At 45.0% G+C, this 12500-nt stretch overlaps 1 protein-coding gene across 1 annotated transcript in view; it reads right to left on the minus strand.

Annotated features, from left to right (window-relative positions):
* Window positions 1-12500, minus strand: part of LOC123764210 (cell adhesion molecule Dscam2) — a 343666-nt gene that overhangs the window by 3695 nt on the left and 327471 nt on the right. Inside the window, exons 25-32 of the mRNA XM_069316113.1 lie at window positions 11463-11590; window positions 10899-11135; window positions 8516-8710; window positions 7616-7762; window positions 5260-5439; window positions 2065-2235; window positions 1176-1309; window positions 288-621 (exon numbers count right to left, since the gene is read on the minus strand). Coding sequence (XP_069172214.1) covers window positions 288-621; window positions 1176-1309; window positions 2065-2235; window positions 5260-5439; window positions 7616-7762; window positions 8516-8710; window positions 10899-11135; window positions 11463-11590 — 1526 coding nt within the window. The remainder of the gene's footprint in view (window positions 1-287; window positions 622-1175; window positions 1310-2064; window positions 2236-5259; window positions 5440-7615; window positions 7763-8515; window positions 8711-10898; window positions 11136-11462; window positions 11591-12500) is intronic.

Raw genomic sequence — 12500 nt, forward strand, 5'->3', positions numbered from 1 at the left:
GTGGTGGTGTAGAGACAGTGTGGTGGTGTAGAGGCAGTGTGGTGGGTGTAGAGGCAGTGTGGTGGGTGTAGAGACAGTGTGGTGGGTGTAGAGGCAGTGTGGTGGGTGTAGAGGCAGTGTGGTGGGTGTAGAGACAGTGTGGTGGGTGTAGAGGCAGTGTGGTGGTGTAGAGGCAGTGTGGTGGTGTAGAGTCAGTGTGGTGGGTGTAAAACTTACTGTGGTGGTGGTTGCGGGCGGAGAGGGGCGTGTGGTGGGTGTAGAGGCAGTGTGGTGGGTGTAAAACTTACTGTGGTGGTGGTTGCGGGCGGAGAGGGGCGTGTGGTGGGTGTCGTCGAGGTGGGAGGAACTCTCAGTGCGGGAGGAGGCGGCGTGGTCGGTGTCGGTGTCGCTGTTGAGGCTGTCGTCGCAGTCCTCACTCTCTCCTCCGTACTTGAGACGACATCGCTTCACGCGGGCGTAGTCGTCCCCTTCTCTCTCCACCCCGCCTCCGACGCCGCCCCCTCTTTCTCCTCCTCCGCCCCCTCCTCCTCCTCCTCCTCCTCCTCTGACACATCTTCCATCTCTACTTTCTCCTCCTCCTCCTCCTCCTCCTCCTCCTCCTCCGCCATTTCCGCTTCCAGTCTTGGCGGGAAAAAAGTAATTGAATATCAGCATTATTTAGAGACTAACATCGATTATAATTCAATAAATTACCATTTGACTGAAGCCCAACGGTTTGGCTGCGTCCGATCACCCTAATGATGGCTATTAAGGCCGCTGTAATAGCTCACTGACCTGAACATAGTCTACGACTAAGGTAAACTCTCTGTGTATGTAGACTGAGAAGCCTCTCAGTATACATCTTTCATTGTATACTTTCCCACCACAATATACTTGCTGGTGGGTCAGTAAACTATTTTACTGGCCTTAATAAACCTTCAGAGGATGAATGGTGCTTCATAGACTACCCGGTTTGGTGCCTTTTTTTGATTAATTAATTACTACAGAGGATGATACACTTCAACTACACCAAAGCATCAGTAAATTATATCATTCAAATACGGTTAAAAAAACTAACATAACTAACATATTAATCACAAAACCATTCGGTTCAACGTCTAATTACAAGATTGACACAAAAAAGATCTTCATGGGGTCAACAGGTATTGGGAAGCCTGTGCCTCCCCCTCACATACCTTCCTGTAGGCGAGGGTCTCAACAGTGGCTCTCCTGGGGTCTTGGTAGACAAATGTCTGGAAGTGGGTGGATAGAGTCTCCTCTTGCCGCTGGATTTGAAAGGTCGCGTAAGGGTATATGTCTTCGGCGTATTCTGAAATGGAGGGTACAATTTATCCATTTTCTATATGCTTGGATTTTTTTAAGCCACGGCTTTGCTTGAAGGGCTGGCTTGCTTATTTTTTTTTCTTGCTTAAGTCTAATTTTGTCCATTCTATTCATTATATATGAAAACTCATCTTTTCCTGTATTTATTGCTTATATTATAAAATATTCATGTGCTCAAAATTGCTGTTTCGAAACTTTCAAACATTGTTTTAGTAAACATTCAGTTACAGTTTTGTCAATTGATTTGTATATAATAATAGTTTTAGAAACGTACGAGACTGTAATGTCTGTATTCAAGACAACAATTTTCATGTCTTCGGATATAAGGAAAAGTGCAGAATATGAAGGAAATTGAGAGAAGGGACATGAACACACACACACACACACACACACACACACACACACACAAAGAGCCGACCAAAGAGCCAAAACTCAACCCCCGCAAGCACAATTAGGTTAGTACGCACACACACACACACACACACACACACACACACACACACACACACACACGTACCCTGATATAGGTAGTCAACAAAAGAAATACACTGAAAGAAGTAGCGGAAGCCACCTCCATCCTCAACTCAAAGGCCAGACTCGAACAATAAACATAGAACGTCAGAATAGTCTCTATACAGATTCTCGATTTACACCTACGTCCCCCATCCGCTTTCCCCTCCCCTACCCTCTCCCCTTTCCCCCCTCACCCTTCCCCACCTCCCTCACCCATACAACACCTACCTGGTATTCTCTCTAGGGCGTTAACGTCGTGGATGGGTGAGGGTTGTGGCTTCCTGACGGTCGCGTAGTACTGCTCCCTTGCTGCTAGATTGCTCTTATTTTCTGCTGCCGAAGTCACCGAAGGATCTCCGTCCTCGACGCTTGGGGGGCCGTCGTGGCCTCCGCCAGGTCCTGCGGGAAGACCAGGAGGAGGGTCAGTAGGATACAGTAGGAGTTGTGAAAGTTGAGCTGAGATACAGAGAGAGATTCACTCTGGATATAATTAGGCTACACAGGGTGTATAGATTTTTTCAGGGGAGAGCTACACAAGCCGTATAGCGTGATAGTGATGTACCATGTAGTGATACACTTTTGTGTCACATGGCATGTGACACATGGAATGTGTCACATGGCATGTGACACATGGAATGTGTCAGAGAGAGAGAGAGAGAGAGAGAGAGAGAGAGAGAGAGAGAATGAGACATATTATACAGCATAACCCAACGACAATAAAGAGGTTGTAGGTATCGGAGAAATTATTAATCTCACTCTACACTTATATGTTGACATTGGATTACGAGTCATAACTCATGTCACCGCTAATGTTTGGTTTATTTGCGAGGGGATTAGTTCTCTCAGAAGGTGTCCATTCACAGAGACACGTGTGTGTGTGTGTGTGTGTGTGTGTGTGTGTGTGTGTGTGTGTGTGTGTGTGTGTGTGTGTGTGTGTGTGTGTGTGTGCATGTGGAGGTCACAGTGACGCTGACGAGCCTGTGACCAGCAGTGCAAGTAAAGGATGGATTAATGTGTGAGAAGGTCAGAGCCGGGGCCAGAACTCAGCCATGTGGCACACACACACACACACACACATACACACACACACACACACACACACACACACACACACACACACACACACACACACACACACACACACACACACACACACACACACACACACACGTCGCCCTGTTGTCTTGATTTACCACTCCGTAAAAAATCTAACCTTTCGGCCTAACCAGGTACATGAAGTAACCCAGGCGGTCCACCTAACCTACCAAATCCAAGGCATAGAAAACGTGATACCTGTGTGCTATTAATCTTCTTAACAAGCTGCATTTATAACCTAGGTTACCCTAACATACAAAAATAAACTTTGCTGTAGTGTATTTATATATATATATATATATATATATATATATATATATATATATATATATATATATATATATATATATATATATATATATATATATATATATATATATATATGTATATATATATATATATATATATATATATATATATATATATATATATATATATATATATATATATATATATATATATATGTATATATTTATTATATATTTATATATCACCAAGAATATATCACTAATAACTTATATTTGACCCTTCCAGGATTCGAACCAATGACGTCCAGGATCACCCCTAAACGTACACAGTACCGTGACCACCGCACCATTGATCGTCTTGGACAAACGATAGGTAAGATAAGATAATTTTATTTAGGGAGAAGTATATACAATCAAAATGAGTTACAGGCATAATGTTGGATTTCTAGATACAGCAAGTGTACACTGTGCCTAAAGTCACTAGTAAGTACAAAGCTTTGGGTAAATCCTATGGAATCCTCTGCCCGCCGAAGCCGTAAATGCCAGGAGATTCCTTCAGTTCAAAATCTAGTTCGAAAAACTCTCAAGAAAGTTGTGGGGGACCTTTGATTCGTATCCCTGTCGAGGTCACAGAGGGACCCTGCATGGGAAGATAGCACAGTTACTGCTTTCAATTTCATTTTCTCTTCGGGGTTTGTTGCAGAAAACGGTAGATTTTTTTTAGAGGGGTGGCTTTAGTTTTTTTCCGCCACCCCTCTCCCTCCCCCAATCCCCATCTGCAAATCATTTATAATAATAAAAATATATTTAATTACAAACAACTTAATCGGTATTAACATTATCAATGATATAGGCGTTCTCGACTCACAACTGAGGATCCTAAGTTCGATCTCCGGGCGGGACAGAAATACTGTAGTTGGGTCCGTTTTCTTTCAACTAATGCATCTGTTCACCTAGGTGTAAATAGGTACCCCAGGAGTTAGGCAGCTGTTGCGAGGTTGCCTCCTGGAGCAGATCAGTACTTCGACCCTAATTATAAAATCATTTCAATGATATCCCAATTTAGGAAGCCGTTAGATTCCATTAACGTACCAATATACTGAGAGTATGCGCCAAGAGTATGCTTTTCAGTATATATACTGCATCTGAGCTATAACCACAAGCCTGGTTATGGCTGTGAGGTCTGTCGTGGACAAAGTCTATACAGAGGTTTATTAACAACTTTTCAACAAGGCATAAGAGGACTGGTCTTACTCAAAAATAAAACACAAAAGTCGATTACCAGGCAACCTTACCCTTGAAACCTCCAGTGAAACTTACAAGGGCAGCAGTTTCAAGTTTATTAAGCCCCAGAGTAGACAGTTACCTCACAAGGGCAGCAGTTTCAAGTTTATTAAGCCCCAGAGTAGACAGTTACCTCACAAGGGAAGCAGTTTCAAGTTTATTAAGCCCCAGAGTAGACAGTTACCTCACAAGGGCAGCAGTTTCAAGCTTATTAAGCCCCAGAGTAGACAGTTACCTCACAAGGGCAGCAGTTTCAAGTTTATTAAGCCCCAGAGTAGACAGTTACCTCACAAGGGCAGCAGTTTCAAGCTTATTAAGCCCCAGAGTAGACAGTTACCTCACAAGGGCAGCAGTTTCAAGCTTATTAAGCCCCAGAGTAGACAGTTACCTCACAAGGGCAGCATTTCAAGCTTATCAAGCCCCAGAGTAGACAGATACATGAAGATGTCTGTCTCCCATAGGCCAATATAAACTCATGGAATCTCTTGACTGTTCGAACTTTGAATACCAAGACATTGTTACTATATAAATGCCTCAGAAAGAACCGGAAGAGCTTCCGGAAGCCACCGTGTTCACTAGACATAATAACTAAATTCCTTTTATTGGGGGGACATGAAGCCTGGATTTACGCTATCGGAGTCTCCATACGCCAGCTAGCAATGACCTCCCCCGAGGATGCAACCCATCAACAATTCCCAAATGCCAATGTCCTGCAAGTTGAGTAGAAGCATCGAGTGAAAGGAACGTCCCAAACCGTGTCTCTCCTGGCCGGCGATTGAACCCACATCTGACTTACTTCTCCTGAGGCAAAGGGTTATGGCGATGACGATAGAGACGAGGGCGATGCAGGAGATGACGACGGGGACGATGAAGGCAGGGTCGGTGAACACCTCTTGGGCCGAGGCCCCCACGCCTCCTGGCGAGGTCCCCAGCACCCCTCCGCCGCCCAAAGAGCCCAGTCCCTCCTGCAGTTGGTCTGGTGCCCGGGTAATAAAAATAAATACATAAGTAAAAATTCGCAATAGCAATGTCAAAGAAAATTGGGCATTTTAGAGTGTTTATATATTAACAATCTAGCGATTGTTGCATTATATTAATGGTAATCATGCGCCTGTGGGTTAACTCTGTCACGATTTCAAATTAATTCAGAATTATAGAAAATATAATAATTTTAAAAACTTGCTTACCTTGGAAGCACTATGGCATATAGGCCAACACCCCGGGTGTACGGTGAGGGCCAACACACTAGGGGTACGGTGAGGGCCAACACACTAGGGGTACGGTGAGGGCCAACACACTAGGGGTACGGTGAGGGCCAACACACTAGGGGTACGGTGAGGGCCAACACACTAGGGGTACGGTGAGGGCCAACACACTAGGGGTACGGTGAGGGCCAACACACTAGGGGTACGGTGAGGGCCAACACACTAGGGGTATGGTGAGGGCCAACACACTAGGGGTACGGTGAGGGCCAACACACTAGGGGTACGGTGAGGGCCAACACACTAGGGGTATGGTGAGGGCCAACACACCTGGTGTACGGTAACATGTGAACGCTGTCGACCAAGCTCTCTGTATTTCTTAAGGTCTTTACTTGAGAAGGAAGTTGAAATATTAACTCTACAAAGTTCAGTTTATGGCCAGGCGCTACGAGATGCGTTTTGTTGAAATCGTCAACATTTTCAAAGGCAGAGGTGATGTGTATACAAGTTAGATGATTGACTGATGAAGATTAAGCCACCCAAGAGGTGGCACGGGCATGAATAGCCCGTAATACAAGTTAGAATGAGCAACTGAATATGTAACTAAGAAGGATGATGTGCAGCAAGATGTCGCATGAGACAGAATAGGCCTGTTGCTTGCTACTTTGGTCTTGAAGAGAGAAGAATATAAATCTGCGTGTCAGCCAATTGTTGGTCTTTACGGGCTATTCATGCCCGTGCCACCTCTTGGGTGGCTTAATCTTTATCATCAATTGTTGGTACCACGGGAGACATCTCCCGTCACGCAGGGTGCAGTCGCACCTCCACAGATCTCCAGTATCATCTCTCGATACTGGTAATGGCTCAAAAGGGCCACCACTTACGGGCTATTCATGCCCGTGCCATCTTTTGGGTGGCTTAATCTTTATCAATCAATCAATTGTTGGTAGTTGGATGAGATTGTTTGATGTGTTGCACTTGGCTAATGTCTAATCTTCTATTGTCTTTGTATCTGTCGATTACTTGGGTGTTGTTCACTAAGGATATGTACGGTGGTGATCTGGCGGCGTGAAGACATTAAATGTTCTTTGATGGTTCTTTGATTCTTTCTTTGCGGTTTGTGTATAGTCTGGCGCCTTGAAAAGAGGTATTGTCTCATGGCGATATATTTGTTGGTTGTTATATTGCAACTTATTTATTTCTTTATCTCTTTTTTTTAGTTAACCATTGCTAACATTTTGTATTCCCTTTCACTGTGCTATTTCAAGTTTTAAATATCTTATAAACCATTTTTGGAACTGTTGCGACCTCGTTATTTGTTTGAGTTCCTGTTTCCTGGGACATGAAGACTGTCATTCTCACTGGGGTCCCCAAGGGCGAGGCTCTTCCTTATCTTGCAACGTTAATGACTTATATGTGTTGTTTAATCAACTAATTAAGCCTATACTTACCTGGGTAACAGCTTCTCCTCCATATCAACCTACCCTGGCTTTGCGCCCTAGTGAGGCCACTCCAGAGCACAACACCCTAGTCTCCTGAGACTGATGGATGCCTGAACAAATCCACAAGGGCCGTGACGAGGATTCGAACCTGCGTCCGGGAGCACCCCAGACACTGCCTTAATCGACTGAGCTACGACAGGGTTAAAAGGGTTGAAAGCGAAGTTCTACTGAACTTACTGGAAGATGCCTACTACTGCCTACTACTGCCTACTACTTCCCACTACTGCCCACTACTGCCTACTACTGCCTACTACTGCCTACTACTGCCTACTACTTCCCACTACTGCCCACTACTGCCTACTACTGCCTACTACTTCCCACTACTGCCTACTACTGCCCACTACTGCCCACTACTGCCTACTACTGCCTACTACTGCCTACTACTGCCTACTACTACCTACTACTGCCTACTACTGCCTACTACTGCCTACTACTGCCTACTACTTACCTCCCGTGAGGCCGAGGGTGGTGAAGGAGTAGGTAGTGGTGGTGTCGCCCGCGGGGTTGGTAGCGGTCAGGCTGGCCTCATACGGGGTGGCTGGGGTCAGCTCCCCTACCGTGTACTCTCCCTGGGTTCCTGGCAGCCGTCCGCTCACTGAGAAATTAGAATTAGAAAGTTGATTCTTAACATGTTATACAAACCGTTATAATAATGGTTAGATTAAACAGGTGTAGTACGGTCTAAATCAAATAGTCTAAATCAAACTTATATTTTTGGGCATAAAGTGTGTATTTGACTTACAATTTGAATGGTGATATCTATGGGGAAGACAATAAAGTAGTTGCAAATAATAAATAAAGACAACAATAATAAAGACAACATCACTTAGCGTGTATGGCGTGAGGGAAGACCATACAACTTGTATAATAAAGCACAAGGACAACTTTACTTCATTAGTATGGGAGAAGACCTGAGCTTCGTCGTGGTCTAGACATATTAAAGCTGGTGTATAAGGTCACCACACGTGTATAACGGGCACCATACTCACCAGCTATACATGTATAAATACTCAAGTATCCGTCCCAGGTGACATCCGCTCCTGGCAGTACTATAAGGAGTCTCTGTACTGCCAGGGGATGCAGCGTGCCAGAGGCATCTGACACGAACAAATCCACAAGGGCCGTGACGAGGATTCGAACCTGCGTCCGAAAGCATCCCAGACGCTGCCTTAATCGACTGAGCTACGACATGGTCAAAGGGCTCTTCACGGCCCTTATGGATTTGTTCATTTGATGCATCACGCAATTGTGATTTCTGTGTCTCATCTGAGACGATATACTCGCTCCTCCTGACACGAGACCCGACGTCCTCTCATACATACTACTTTCCCTTCACCCTTTTACCTACCGCTCAGCCATTCCCGCTGGCTGGTGAGCCTCACTCTCACGATGAAGTGGGCAATAGGGCACTGGACGTCGCTCCACGCCCCCAGGTGGAAGGCTACTGCGGATACGTTGACAGCCAGGATGCGGTGCTGTGGCGGAGGGGAGGGCCTCGTGCCCTTGGTGCGAACAGTGATGACTTCGCTAGCTGCTCCTGGACCTGACGGAGGAGAAGGGGTAACTCAAGGAAATCTGGTTGTTATCAAGACGCCCTACATGGACAAGTCCACAAGGGCCGTGACGAGGATTCGAATCTACGTCCGAGAGCATCCCAGACGCTGCCTTAATCGACTGAGCTACGACATGATCAAAACAGTTGAAACCAGAAGTGACCATGTCGTAGCTCAGTCGATTAAGGCAGCGTCTGGGATGCTCTCGGACGCAGGTTCGAATCCTCGTCACGGCCCTTGTAGATTTGTTCATTTGATGCATCACGCTATTGTGATTTCTGTGTGTAACGCCCTACATGCTTGTTTAGTTTCATTTAGTGATTTGTGTAGCCTCTTTTGAGGTACCAATCAATTTGCATTTATTTTTAGTTTTAATTTTGCACTGAGAAGCATTATACAGGATAGTTAAATATTAAAGAAAATCTTAAACATCGCGGTAAATATTGAGTGCGTGAGTTACGACGTATGAGGCTCCATTTGATCGGGGTCTTCCCATACAAACGGAAAATTTCGTGGGTCTGCACCCACTAAATTTTCAGGGGCCAAGGAAAAAAATTAGTTTGAGAACTTCTGATGTAGAAGTTCTGAGTGATGTAACATGTGTTACATTATTATATTCTATATCTTTCATCCGGAAGTACTCAAAAGAATTTGTATAGTTAATTGTACCTTTGATCTAAATCATGGACTATTTTATTATTGAAAAAAATTGCAATATTATTTCGTTAATTTATACAAGGAAATATGTTTCTTATTAAGATCAAACTGTTATGATATTGAAAGCACATTATTGTAACAATTGTTCTTTATTGATTTGTGTTATTATTGCAGGTGAAGGAAAGTCACATACATATGTCAATATATTATTAAACAAAATCTTCGGATGAAACCTTCATCCTTTATGAAAGTGCTTTCAGAAAATTTTCGGATGAGACTTGCATTCGAAAATTTGGTTTAACTCAATACACTTACACACGTATTGAGTGTAATCCTCACCTTTATTCAAACATTACGAGAGTGTAGTAAGTTTTCCCATTATTATTATTATTATTATTATTGAGAAAATTTACTGGAGTAGTGAGTTGGGCTCAAACCTGCGACTAAGGCAATGCCATGCCGCATACTCTACCACTATGTGATTATTAGTATTATTAGTATTATGGACCTCATATCCATACTATTAGTAATTGCAAGAGCGTTACAGGGTTATATAACGAGTTCAGTAACTGGGGCCAAATTTTACGATGCTCAGCAATTTACATTTATAATAATAAGACTTAATAACAATAAACATATTGAATTATATTGATAATAGTAATACAATATTTGGTCCTGGGTAGTCAGTGTTATTTTAGAATAGCTTGTGCCTAAAATTATAGAAAATGCTTATTATTCCCCCTCCCCCCCCCCCCCCTCCTCAAGCTTAATTTGCTTTTGGGCCTGTTGAGGTGGTTTAGTTGGGAGTAAGATGGGTTTCTCTCGACAGCTCCGACTCCGAAATTGTCATGTGGATTTCCAGCGTCTTCCTCGCTCTGTGATTTACTGCTGTATCTTCAGAATTCGGCTGCCTCTCTCCGGAAGAGTGGGTATGGGCAGCTGAGGGCAGTGTGGCACAGAGGCGATGGAAGAAGCTAGATCCATCTTACAAATAAAAGAATTGTGGGGAATAATATCTATTTTCCAGACTTTGGAGGCATAAACCATTAGAAAACAGCGCTGCCCAAGGAAAAATGTTTTCGCAGTGGGGTATATAATCATCCAACCCGTTCTCACACTTTATTACAGTCAATATTGACTTATTAAATACGTGCATATGTGACATACTAGTTTACCTTGAAAAGCTTCATAGAAAACACCGACCTTACCTAACCTTCTTAGTATGTTAAGATAAGCATCTTATTGCTTCGTAATTACAATTATTACCCAACCTATACCTATAATAGGATAAGTAATAATTGTAATTACGAAGCAATAAGATGCTTATCTTAACATACTAAGAAGTATTGTACTGTTTTCTATGAAGCTTTTCAAGGTAAACTAGTATGTTTAGTATGTCACATATGCACGTATTTAATGAGTCAATATTGACTATACGAAAGTGCGAGAACGGGTTGCATCATCCTGCAAGAGGTGGATGAACCATCGACCCCGTTGGGTTCCCCCGGGGGAAAGGTTTACCTATTCTGTTATGTGAGGTGAGGTACATGTGGTACTCTGTGCCGCAGGTGAGCTCCTGCAGGGTGTACTGCGTCAGGTGGCGGGCCAGCGTCACCTCCCGCCACTCCCCGGGGTCAGGACGCCACGTGAGAGTCAGCTTCCTGATGGGGGCGCCGCCGTCGTCGACGGGTCGCCACGACACTGTCACCGTGGTGGGTGTGGCCCCCACGGAGTGAAGCAGGGCGGCGCTGGGGGGCACTGAAGCAAAAGGTGTTAGTGGTGGGGGTCAGCTATAGCCGCCTGAGATTGCGAACGAACATTTCAATAAACACATTCATGTATACACACACACATACGCTCTCGCGTCTAGTGTTTGTTTCGTTATGTTACCCACATAACAGCCTGTTTCCCAGGCTGCTGCATGGGTAACAGCTTCTCCTCCATATCAACCTACCCTGGCTTTGCGCCCTGGTGAGGCCACTCCAGACCGACAACCAGAGCGCAACTCCATAGTCTCCTGAGACTGATGGATGCCTACTATATACTATCTGTCTCATTTCCGTCGTTCTCTCCCTCTCGACTCACCCATGACGATGAGAGTGTAGAGGAGATGGTCAGAGCCGTGGCGGTTGGTGGCGTGGCACGTGTAGTTGGCCGTGTCTGAGCGCTGGCAATCCCTCAGCAGAAGTCCTCCGTCAGGCTGAGGCTCGTATCTGCGGAGAAACACCTTCTTCAGTAGTCAGTTACCCACGGGAGGCGGGAGGCCCTCACCTCTAAGCCCACATATTATAGACATATGGGGGTGACGGGGCCCACATATTATAGACATATGGGGGTGACGGGGCCCACATATTATAGACATATGGGGGTGACGGGGCCCACATATTATAGACATATGGGGGTGACGGGGCCCACATATTATAGACATATGGGGGTGACGGGGCCCACATATTATAGACATATGGGGGTGACGGGGCCCACATATTATAGACATATGGGGGTGACGGGGCCCACATATTATAGACATATGGGGGTGACGGGGCCCACATATTATAGACATATGGGGGTGACGGGGCCCACATATTATAGACATATGGGGGTGACGGGGCCCACATATTATAGACATATGGGGGTGACGGGGCCCACATATTATAGACAAATGGGGGTGACGGGGCCCACATATTATAGACATATGGGGGTGACGGGGCCCACATATTATAGACATATGGGGGTGACGGGGCCCACATATTATAGACATATGGGGGTGACGGGGCCCACATATTATAGACATATGGGGGTGACGGGGCCCACATATTATAGACATATGGGGGTGACGGGGCCCACATATTATAGACATATGGGGGTGACGGGGCCCACATATTATAGACATATGGGGGTGACGGGGCCCACATATTATAGACATATGGGGGGTGACGGGGCCCACATATTATAGACATATGGGGGTGACGGGGCCCACATATTATAGACATATGGGGGTGACGGCGCCCACATATTATAGACATATGGGGGTGACGGCGCCCACATTACTGGGACTCTCACACTGTACAGTCCCAGTACAGCATTTAGGACGCCCTCTTAGCTCATCTAGAAAGTGATTTTGTA

The sequence above is a fragment of the Procambarus clarkii genome, chromosome 82 (genome assembly GCF_040958095.1).
Source record: "Procambarus clarkii isolate CNS0578487 chromosome 82, FALCON_Pclarkii_2.0, whole genome shotgun sequence".
Classification (NCBI taxonomy): Eukaryota; Metazoa; Arthropoda; class Malacostraca; order Decapoda; family Cambaridae; genus Procambarus; species Procambarus clarkii.